The sequence below is a fragment of the Myodes glareolus genome, chromosome 13 (assembly GCF_982192425.1).
Source record: "Myodes glareolus chromosome 13, mMyoGla1.1, whole genome shotgun sequence".
Lineage (NCBI taxonomy): Eukaryota > Metazoa > Chordata > Mammalia > Rodentia > Cricetidae > Myodes > Myodes glareolus.
In genome coordinates this window covers 31,666,089-31,678,387 of record NC_142038.1, presented here as the reverse complement: position 1 = coordinate 31,678,387, position 12,299 = coordinate 31,666,089, and the positions used below count along the sequence as shown (strand labels likewise).

General features: G+C 41.5%; 1 protein-coding gene across 2 annotated transcripts in view; it reads left to right on the top strand.

Moving 5' to 3' along the window:
• Positions 1–12,299, top strand: part of Gramd2b (GRAM domain containing 2B) — a 102,142-nt gene that overhangs the window by 7,739 nt on the left and 82,104 nt on the right. The window contains exon 1 of one of the 2 annotated variants that reach the window (XM_048419272.3): positions 4,215–4,472. The exons of the other annotated variant lie outside the window; for it this stretch is intronic. Within the exon in view, the coding sequence (XP_048275229.3) occupies positions 4,348–4,472 (125 nt within the window). The 5' untranslated portion in view covers positions 4,215–4,347. Of the gene's footprint in view, positions 1–4,214; positions 4,473–12,299 lie in introns of those variants that run through there. 2 annotated transcript variants of the gene reach the window in all.

The window sequence follows — 12,299 nt, the reverse complement described above, 5'->3', positions numbered from 1 at the left end:
ATCTTCTGCAAGCCATGCGTGAGCACACAGCTGCCATTGCACTGAGAAAAAGAAAACGCATTTTTTAATTGCACAATGTATGATTCTATTCAACGTTAGTGAAAATATGGCCAACTCAAAGCCACCGTTGGGGCTGGAGAAGATGGTCCTATTGGTTAAAAAGCACACACGGCTGATTCTGCAGAGAACCCAAGGTTGGTTCCCAGCACTCACATTGGGTGGCTCACAACTGCCTGGAACTCCAGTTCCAGGGTATTGAACACCCTGTTCTGGCCTCTGTGGACACCTAAACTTACATACACCACACGTGCCCAGAAACATACACATAACTGAAAATAAATCTTTTTTTTTAAAAAAAATCATAATCTTCCCTGATATCCATAGTATTTTTCTGATTCCGTCTACATACAGACTGCATACTCAAACCTTCCATGCCCAAATAGCAGTAACATGAGCTTAGAGCATGCAAAATAATGCCTTTTATTCTAGCCAAGACACATCCAAACCCACCAGATGAACCACAGAGTACAAATCTCTCTAACTCTACTTAATCACAGAGGAAACATTGACTTATAAATAGAATTTTACATTCCATGCCTCTGGGCTGGTTTAAAGTTGTCTGGTGTTTGCAGTTTGATTGTATGTCTTGATATCCAAACTCCATACTTCTAGAAAAGATGGGAGGGGGGAAGGAAGAGGAGGAAAAGAAGCTCACACAGGCAGAAAGACGCCCCCCCACCTCAAAACGAGCAAGCATCAGAAGGTGGATTACGGCTTCAGACATGGACTTCAGAACTCTCAGGTTTAAGTAAACAAGCCTACCATCATTGCACAATGCCGAGTTGTTAGAACTATGGGCCTTGCTTGACTAAAGAATTAAAAAAAATACTTAAAACCAAATTTTACTCTGTGGTGTTTACACAAAGAGATTGAGAAGACTTCAAACATCATCTTGGTCATAAATTTCTTTTTGTTTGTTTTAAACATATGTTATTTTACTCTAAAGAGGTATGAAATATAGTGAGACAAATAACTGCAATCTTAAATATCTCTCTCTCTCTCTCTCTCTCTCTCTCTCTCTCTGTTTCCCCCTTCTCACACATATACACACACAACAAAGATGTACTTGTGTTTTACACAAGTAATAAACAAATGGAACAACAAAGAATTTCTGTATCTATGATATGTCTTGTGTTCAACTTTTATGGTCAACTGTTAATGCTCTAAGAATGAGAAGAAAGAACATTCTAATATTTAGGGGAACAAATTTTATCAGTCTCATCCCAGAAATGCTGTAGATAGAACAAAATTCAATCTATTATAATTAAATATTATTTATCCTAAAAATAACAATTTCTGGATCTTTTCTACATTTTAAGTGTTAATATTTCCTTTTAGTTAGCTGAAAATTAAAATAGTATTTTTGAAATTCAAAGAAAGCCATTTTTTCTTGCTTTGTGCCTGAATTGAGAGTGGGGATTTTATTTCTAGTGATGTCAAAGAGCAGGGAACATTGTCTTCTGAATCTAACTTTAAAAAATTTACAACAACCAATGGATGAACTAAGCACTGACTCAGACAGTCAGCATGTATTTTGCTTTGGCTCATGAGTGAGGTGGTCTTCTATTAAATTCATCATATAATGGTACAATGAAACAGAGAACTCTCTCCTCGCATGGTGGTATTATCCTTACATGAACACCAGGGTCACTTGGAAGATCCCATTATAGTGAGTATCTTTGGAAGCAAGTTGTTTCCTGTAGCCTCATAGTGATAAGTGATTGTTTACTGTTCTGTGTAGTTGAGAGGAACCTCCATTCCCTGTTGGTGGAGACCGCTTGTTCATTTCTGGCTTCCCAGACCCAAAATAATAAGTCAGAAACTGTATTAATTAAGTCACTGCTTGGTCTATTAGCTTATGCATATTTCTAGGTAACTCTTACTTTTTGAATTAACCCATTTCTATTCATCTGTGTATTGCCATGTGGCTGTGGCTTACTGGCAAGGTTCCAGCACGTCTGTCCCTGGTGGCAGCTACATGGCTTCTCCTGACTCCGCCTTCTTTCTCCCAGCATTCAGTTTAGTTTTCCCCACATAGCTCTATTCTGTCCTATCACAGGCCAAAGCAGTTTCTTTATTCATTAACCAATAAAAGCAACACATAGACAGAAGGACTTCCCACACCATTTCCCCTTTCCTGTTTCAATAAAAAGGAAGGTTTTTAACTTTAACATAGGAAAATTACATATAACAAAACAGTTATCAAGCAAGCATTATAGTTACGATATTTTTATCTATTTTATCTTTTATCATAACTAAGGAAAACTAACTATAACTATATATTCTTCAGCTCCATCAAAGACTCCAGAAGGGTATAATATCACCTAAGTAAATTGGAAGTGCATTGTAAGCAACTTCCAAAACTCTAGAATTGACAGAGACACCTCGCTGCTCAACAGTCACCCAAAGTTCTTCTGTACATTGCAGGTACCCATCTTCAGCTTACTATTGGCCATGAATTTTAAACTGAAATGTAGACTATGAGAATGAGCGACAGAGGGCACATAGAGGGGCCATGAAGGCTGAAGGCTAGCGGAGAGCTTTGCCAATAGATAGATATTTTGTTAATCAAATACTAGAGAAGCTTTCCTAGTGAAAGCTATGCCCATTACATGGACACCAGAATTTGACCCTTTAATTCTGAGTTAAACATTGTTGCCAACTAAACTCAGCAGCTGCAGGAGCGAAACAACATTCCGAACTTAGTAGCTTGCTAAAGTCTGAGCTGAGCAGACTTTTCCTTGAAAGACCCCCTACCCATGTACCCTATTGAAACTAGAGGTCTTTCATCCTAACAAGGTTGGAAACTACCTTGCTGGTGGATGCTTATTTAAGAGATCCGATGGCCAGTATCATGCAACACTTTAGTATAACTTAGATTTTATGCCGCGTCTTTGCAACGCGATTTCCCACACAATGGAAATACCAAGACAAGGGGACAGAAGAGAGACATAGATTATGCCTTATTAGGAAGCACAAGGGGCAGCTGGGTCCAAGACACCATCAAGAGTCTCAGCGCAGGACACTGGTGTGGCCACCAGTCACAGTTTGCCCAGCGACGACTGATTCTTAGAAGAAAAATCCCAGGCAGACAAAGAGAAACAGGTCACCCCACTGGGTACCAGGAAAGTTCCACTGAAAGACATACTTTGCCTCATATCCAGAGTGTTGCTTCCAGGCAGTGATGCGGTCAGCAAACCCAGCCCTGCCTGGTTATCAGCAGAATGATAACGAGGCCGAGGCTGAAGGTTTGATTTCCCAGAAATCTCTGCTCCTTCCACACTCTAAACCTGTACTTCTCTCCGCGTCACGGGCTGATCACAAAGGCCCAGGCTCCTTTGGTGCGAACCTTCTTTGCTGGAAAACCACGTGTGGGAGGGCACCGATGCTTTCTATCACATGACCGTTGAGTGGCTGAATATTATCACACAAAGACACTTCCTCTCCGAACTTCCTGGGTTTGGGTACGATGTATATCAACCCACGCTTAGTTACAAACCACCATGACACATTCTCCCGTGTAATTGTCTCTTAAGCCTCTGAGGCAGAGAGATTGACCCCAAGCCCTGTAGGGTGGGGACCATTTGAGTTGCCCACTCAGAAAGTGTCAGAGACGAGACTCTCGAACTCTTGCTTCTTAGTGTCGTTGCTGGTGTGTTTTTTTTTTTAAAGGTTGTGGCCCAACTGTGACAGAGCAGAAAAGAGGGCCAGAGTTCTAGTTGACTTTGCCTTGCCATGTCCATCAGATTTCCAGAAGCCTTTAGGTCCTGAGGACCGAGGCTCACACAGCTGTAAGCATCCTGGGCATAGTGATGAGGATCATTTCCTGTATGCATGGGGAAACAGTACGTCCACATTCCTCACCCTGCCCAGCAGGCTCAGGCGGCTAGCAAGGGTATCCTGTTTTGAATGTCTACCTGCAACCCGCGCTGCTCCTCCCTGTTTGGATTTAATCGTTTATTTTTTCCATAGGGTTTTCTGCCTAAATCCCCAGACTCAGCAATGTTCATATTCATAAAGCGAGAGCTGATTTCCCCAAATCCGTTTGTTTCTCTTTCAGAGCAAATGTCAGTAAGATGAGAACCGGGCTGTGTCATACTGATACGTTACTCATTAACTAACTTTTAAAAAAAAAAGTTGCCTGGGCTAGATCAGAGTCAGGTAGGAGCTTCCTACCAGGCAGGAGCTGGCTGTGGCTGCCTGCCGGATACCACAATTTTCACTTCGTTTGAGAGCTCTGACGATCAGTTTCTGAGCTGTCTTGAAGGACTGCTGGAGAAGGATGCCATGGGGAAGAAAAGGCCTTCCTCCAGTGACGACAATGTGTTCAAGTTTGAGATTCCCAGCAGCCCGAAGACCAGCGCTGAGGCCCCGCACAGCTCCACTGACAGCCCCAGCTCTGTGTTTCTCAGGTAAGTACAACCGTGTCCTGGCCATCCAGCACGCTACCCAGGCCACCCCAGGCCACCCGGCAGGTGGCCCTTCGAGAGCTCCTATGGCATTTCCTGGAGGGACACTGAGCCAGGGGAAAGGGACTTCTTAGGCCAGGCGTCCTGCGGTCTGGAACTGGGGGATGTGGAGAGAAGGGATGGGAGCAGAGAGAGAAAACAAACAAGCAAACAAGTAAAAATTGGAGAAAAACAACAGCAACAACTATTGCCACCACTAAGCATGATCTTTCACCTCCTCTTTCATATTCACATCAGATAACCGGGCCCTGGCAATTTCCTCCATTCTTGACTTGCTGTAAGCTTTTCAAGAAGTGGGGTTAGACAACCAAACCAGAAATCTGGCTTATTATTAAAATGTTATTAAGTAGTTTATTCTTAAAACATTCCAACAATCGTCCTCTTTTTTGTCTCTCTAAGAATTAAATAGTCCTACGTGCTCTGGTTCAGTTCTCTACTATACGATGACTTACAGAACCTTTGACCACAGTCGGGACACGTCCCCTTTCGACTGTGTTAATACCAACACACTGCTCTGATACGGTGTAATTACATATTACTAATGGAAACTCAACTCTGTATTAATTTAGTCTCAATAATTCTGTAAGTTTTAATGTTAGTTTAATTTTTCCATTCATTATTAGTGGCTAGACGGGTGACTAAAAATGTAAAACTCTAGGCTGGAAGGCTCAGCAGTTGAGAGCCCTGGCTGCTCTTGCAGAGGACCTGTCTTCAGATCCCAGAACCGACAAGGCGGCTGTTACTCCAGTGCGAGGGGCTCTGGCATCCTCTTCTGTCCTTCTTGGGCACTGCACACATGTGGTCCAAAGATATCCCTGTTGGCAAAACACTCATACACAGAAAGAAGTCTTTAAAACTAAATGCAAAATCCCTGCAGCATACGTTCATGTTTTGCCAAGTTCCAATAGACTCTGAAATGTGTTGTCTGCTTCGTCTGCCTGTTCGACAGCCATGCAAGCTCTTCTTTGGCTTGCAAAAATAATGAGGAAAATTACGGTGTACTAGCAAACAAAAATACATTGCTAGGTGTGATTTAAGTAAATGCAGTAAATTCAATTTTCAATAAGTAAATAGAACAAAAAGAAAAGGGGAGATGGTTGGGCAGTTAAGAGCACTTGCTGCTCTTGCAGGAGACTAATGGGCTGTGCCCAGTACCCATAGCTAGTGGTTCACAACCACAGGTAATTCCAGCTCCAGGAACTCCGATGCCTTCTTTTGTGTCCAAGAGCACTGAAGTCACATGTACAACCCCCCCCACACACACACACACATACACACACACACATAATTTAAAAATAAAAATAAAACCCTTATCTAAAGAAAAGGCTACCGAAATCCAAATGTTCCCATCTGTCTGGAAGGATACAGATCTATGTCGCCTACACAATATTTACCACCAGTTCTCCATCTCAGCATTTATGAATGCTGCTTTTAAATGTATATTGGAAACAGCCTAAAAATACATTAACATACCTCCAAATAGTGTTCACATGGAAGAACCTTTAATCTAGTTGAAGGATCCTGGTGTTTTGTGCATAAAATTACTGAAAATACTTGAACGCAGGCATGCATTGCTTAGATTTTTCAGATACAAAATAAGAATAAGAAAACATGTCTTCTATAGCCTAAGTATATACTGGGAATTTCTGTAGCATCTATATCCTAAATATATACTGAGAATTTCTATAGCGTCTATATCCTAAATATATACTGGGAATTTCTGTAGCTGTGACTGTTTGGTTTCCTATTTTCCTTCCCATGAACTGGGACTGATACAGCTTATTCTCAGACCAACAAGCTACCTTAAATAGAAACAGATAGAATCCGTGTTCTATTTTTATTCAAGCACGCAATTCAGGCAAAGTTTATGGAGTAACTATTGTATGCCGGACTGTGTGGTGGGGACACAATCATTAGGCAGAGAAGAGTAGTCCCTGGCTTCTTGGAGATGATGTTTAATGTTGGAGACCTGGAAAAAAAACACACAGACACATGTGTGTATACATACATAATTTAAAATCAGTATTTTTAATAGGAAACAAGTCCAAACCAAGAGGAAGAATAAAGTAGGAAAACTAATTTAAGTAAAATGGAAGTGATGCTGAGCCCAGTGGAAAGAACCAGCCATGAATAGTGTGGAAAGAAGCAGGTCCCAGGGATAAGGGAAGTTGTGTTGGCTGGTTTTATATCAACTTGACACAGGCTAGAGTCATCTGGGATGAGGGAGCCTCCATTAAGAAAATGCCTCCATAAATTATTTTAAATTTATTTTTATTTCAATTAAGAAAATTGGACTGTAGGCAATCCTGTAGAACATTTTCTTAATTGGTGACTGATGAGGGAGGGCCTAGCCCATGCGGATAGCTCCATCCCTGGGCTGGTGGTTCTGGGTTCTACAAGAAAGCAGCTTGAGCAAGCTATGTGGAGCAAGCCAGTAAGAAGCACTCTTCCATGGCCTCTGCATCAGTTCCTGCCTCCAGGTACCTGCCCTGTTCGAGTTCCTTCCCTCACTGCTTTTGATGGTGAACTGTTATATAGAAGTGTCAATGAAATAAACCCTTTTCTTCCCAAACTGCTTTGCTATAGTGTTTCATCACAGCAATAGTAGCCTCAACTAAGACAGACATCCTGAGTAACCTGGAGAGAGAGGGGTACAGGACAGAATCAGAAAGGGGAGGATGAAGGTTGGCATCCTATTCCAAGTAAGACAAGATGTCCTGAGGGTCAGGGGAGGAGAGTATGATGTGATTTCACTTTAGATGAGCACTCTGCATCCCGGCGTGTTACCTCCAGTGTCACTGATCATACAAGGAAAGTATCACTAGGCTCATGTCTCCTGGTGTGCTGTGCTTGGCACTACAAGAGTACACACCTAGGAGAGGTGTTTGCTCATCATAGATCATGGGCACCGTTAACCTCACCCATCCATGTCTAGTTGTTTTCCAACTTACTGTGTTGGTTACATTACCGCCAGCTCAGTGGCATTTGAAGTGTCTTCATTTTACATTTTCCCCAATTGGGAAGGTAGGAAATGGAATCCTGGTGCAGCTTTCCTCATTAATAACAAAAGGAGCATCATTTTGGCATGGCTGTCAATCATGTTTAACCTCCATTTCTTCTATGACATCACTATTTTTTTCTTCTAGTTGACAGTTCATAAATACTCTGAAGAGTAATTTTCTGCCAGTTGCAGGTCTTGTAACATTTTCATTCTATTCCATTTTATTTTTTTATGTTATGTCCAAGACTTTAATTTTCTTTTTCTTTTTTGAAATTATGTCATTTCTCCCTTCCCTTTCCCCCCACCCATACCCTCTCATAGGCCCCTCCTTGCTCTTTCAAATTCATGGCCTCTTTTCATTAATTGTTATCACATGCATATGTGTCCATAAATATACATCTATATTGCTAAAGATAACCTCAGTTTGTATAATGTTGCTTGTATGTATGTTTTCAGGGTTGATCATTTGGTATTGTGTAACTCACTGGGAACTCTTCACTCGGGAAAATATTTCTCCCACTCTCAGTGTTCCTGATTTGTCTGAAGTTCTTTGTATGGGATTGAGGCCCCATGGGCTTTCCCCCATCCACCTTAGCATGTCTGTTGGTATCGTTATTATTTGGCTCATGTTTAGGCGATCTTGCTAATGACACTTTTTGGTGTAGCTTCTGACCTTCCTAGGAGACACAGTCTCACAGCAAACTCCCTGGTTCTCTGGCTCTTAGGGTCTTCAGTCCCTTTTCCAGGACGCTGCCTGAGCTGTAGCTGACAGGGTGTGTTTTGTAGATGTATTTACTAGAACTGAGCTCCACAATTCTGCATTGTGGTGGTGGTTGCTTTCTATAGTGAAGATCTTACAAGAATTTGTTTGTTTAACATTTCCTTTTAAGTTGGGGTCCTTGTTACAGCTGCAATTTATCTTTGTTTCTTGATGTGAATCAACAGTATTTTTTATTTAGATACTGAACTGTTCTATATTATTTATTGATTAACCTTTCCTCATCTACTTAGTATGAAAAACCAGTCTGTCATATATTATGCTACTAATTTTTATCACATTATAGTAAAAGAAAATCTCTTAAGGCAGGACTACTTAGCTACTTGAAGAGCATAGTTAGTCTTGTGAATCTTAGGATTGACTTTTATATTTAGTTGAAATGACATTGTTCATTTTAAGGAAATTTGACATCTTTACAGCATAAATAGACATATTTAGAGACATCATGTATCTCTCCATTTGCTTAGATCATTTGTGATAATGCTCAACAAAATTTTAGATCATTCGACACAAAGATCTTATAGATAATTTTATTATACTTATTTCTAGGCACTTGACCTGTGTTGCTATTGTAAAGATATTTATTGCAACTGATTTGTTAATATACAGAAACGTTCTTAGGTTTCTAAATTGACTGAGGGGTTTTTGCACGTGTATGTGTGCATGAGTATATTGTGTTCACATGTATTTGAGCACATCTCTAAATTGATCTTTTATTCAACATCCTTTAATTAGTTTTGACAATTTGTAGACTTCAAAATAATTTTCTGCAGATGATAAAACCATTAGAGATATTAATATATTTGTTTTTACCATGTGTGTGTGTGAGTGTGTGTGTGTATGATCTGGTGTATGACACATGGGTGTACAGGTGTGCGTTTGTGCAACTGCCTAAGGGGGACATTGAATGCTTTGCTCCGTCCTTATCCACTTTATGCCCTTGAGCCAGGATCTCTCACTAACCCTGGAATGAGGCTGACACCTAGCAATCCCCAGCAATCCTCCTGTCACTGCCCCACACAATACTAAACTTTCTATATGAGAGCCAGTATTTAAAGTCAGCTCTTCAAGTGTTTTACACGCTGAGCTATCTCCCCACCTGTTTTTACCCTTCCGATCTTTATGTTTTTAATAATTACACAAGAAAGGGAGTACTAGAATGTTGCATATAGGTAGTGACTCCAGATATTCTTGTTTCCGATTTTTTTTTAAAGATTTACTTACTTATTTTATGTGTATGAGAGATCTATCTGTATATAGAAGCCTTTATGTCAATAGAGGGCATCAGATCCCACTATAGATGACTGTGAGCCACCGTGTGGTTGCTGGGAATTGAACTCAGGACCTCTGGAAGAGCAGTCAGTGCCCTTAACCACTGAGCCATCTCTCCAGCTCTTGTTTCCAATTTTTAAAGGAATCCTTTGATATTTCAGTATTTTTCAATCTTTTTAAGGCTAAAAACTCCCCCTTCTAATTCAGGTTTTCTAAGGAACTATAATATCTACCGAGCACTTCTGTAGCTCCATCAAGATGGCCTTCATTTCTCAGGTGGTGGTGGCGCACACCTTTAATCCCAGCACTTGGAGGCAGAGGCAGGTGGATCTCTGTGAGTTTGAGGCCGGCCTGGTCTACAGAACGAGTTCTAAGACAGGCCCCAAAGCTACAGAGGAACACTGTCTCGAAAAACAAAAAACAAAACAAACAAACAAAAAAGATGATCTTTATTTGAAAATGCATAATATGTACAGTATCACTATATTCAAAGTCACAAAAACCATCATTTGCTAAAATACACAGGACACCGGACATGCTATAAGAAATACAAATTGCTGTAATCTTTTGTGCATTTGATTGGAGGAAGCTTTGGCAAATTAAGAGTTAAGTTGATTCAACCTAATAATTAAATTGTAATAGTATTATTAAATTAATTTGACTTAATTCACAGTTAAATGTTGGTTGGTTAATTAAACTAGTCATTCAACAAATAGGAAAATCAAGAATTATTGGACCAAGCAGCTTTGGGAGAGCCATTGTGCCAACTGGCTGTGAGATCAAGGGGAAAGTTACTCATTGCCCCTAAAGTGGAAGCTCCACTGCGAACTTTAGGGACACACACCAGACTCAGGATGGTAACCAAGCAGGTCAAGAATGAGGCAGAGCTGTGTTGGAATGCAGGAGAGAGGACCAGCCATGCCTGACAACTGTCCCTGAGCTCTGGTTTAGGGACTATTCCAGATAACCAGCAATGAAGTTTGAAGTGCAGGGCCACTCTGCAGTCACACATGGTGATCTACATGACCTTAGCAGCTGCCACCGAAAGACTAAGGAGTTGCTTGCCTCTCTCCCTCTAGCTCTCCGCCCTCCCAGAGCTTCACTCTTGCTCAGCCAAAGACTAAGGAGAAGAACTTAGCAGGAGTTTCACTCCCCTCCACAGGGGTCACTGAGGCAAGAGGAAAATTTAATCTCTTCAGGGGAGCTGAGTTTTAAAAATACAAACACCACTGCTCCCTCCTCCAGGAGTAAGGAGGGCTTAGGAGCAGTCAAAGAAAGCCATGTTAGGGCGCTCATTTGCTTCCTGAGTGTGGGCGAGCATTCCTGTGAAGACAGCCAGAGTGGCAGGAGAATCTCAGCGAAGGGCAAGCGAATTCACAAGGCCGCAGAATAAGAGCCACCGGGGTGTAGGGAATGCGGCTGTGGAGGTCAGAATGAGGTCAAACGCGGATGGCTAGGCCTCTTCCTTTGAAGGGTTAGAATTCTCAGAGTGGGAAAGGATTGATAGGTTCAGCAGCCACCATTGCAGGGAGAGAGAGAGAGTCTGTCCCCGCGACATCTCCACACAAAGCCCAGAACAAGTTCTCAGTGATGGCGCTCCGTACTATTACCGGATTTTCAAGCTTACAGCATGTCCGTCTTTCCCTTGACTGCCTCATAGATGACACCTACTCCTCGCAAGACGCACATTCTGAAAGGTTTTGTACAACCTCCGGGGGACTTTCCTGTGTCCCCAATTCCCGTGCCCGCAAGTCAGTAGTCTTTTTATTTGTTGGCACACGTCCAACTGGTATCAGCCAGTTTTCAGAGTGTATCACACCGGGGTGTGGTTGTTAGTTTGTTTGTTTTTCACCAAGCCAACACAGCTTGGCCATCCCCCACCTACCTTCCAAGGCCCCCCAGAGAGTCTCTAGTGAGATGCTCACATATTGATTCTCCCTCTGCCACACCTCACCTCTGGTCAAATAGCCAAGGGCATCTTTGACATTCTGATCTAGGGAATGCTATTTGGAGATTCATTTAGCTGGAGTTAGAAGAACCTATCTTTTGTAGTTCATCTTTATCTCTGTGTGCACATTAGACTCCGCGGACCACCTGGGGTCGGAAGGCCTTTCAGGAATATCCTCAGGACTTACTAAGGCCATTCACTCTGCTTACCAGCATAGGGAATCAGGACCTGTGAAAACATTATAATATGAGCATCCCCTACAGGTGCCACAAATCAGAGGCGTGTGGGTAGGGGAAGGGAAACAAGGGTTTGGAATGCATGGAGCCAGAAGCTGGGCCTTGGAAAAGTCCTTCCGGTCATCAGTTGTTTAAGTTCCAAGTAATAGGCCCATTCTCATTATTGCTCAGTCATCTCTGGGTGACTAACTAAACACCCAGTCTTAGACTTGTTTTCATTTTCTTAGGGTAATTGTAGATATTAGTTTGTCAGAATTCCTACTAGAAGGGAACAAACCTCAAAATAATACAAAGACAGCCATGACATCTGTGTGTTACATAAATTAGTGTTTACAAGAATGAATTTGGATTCAAACAAATTACTTTTGACAAAAATTGTAAAATATATATAGCACATATATATATATATACATTTATAATATTTATGTATATATTAGACTCTGGTGATTAATCAATCCTCGTGCTGCATGAGGATTACTTTTCTAGATTTGAAGATGTTACAGAATGCGTTGTCATTTTCAAAGTATAATTTGAT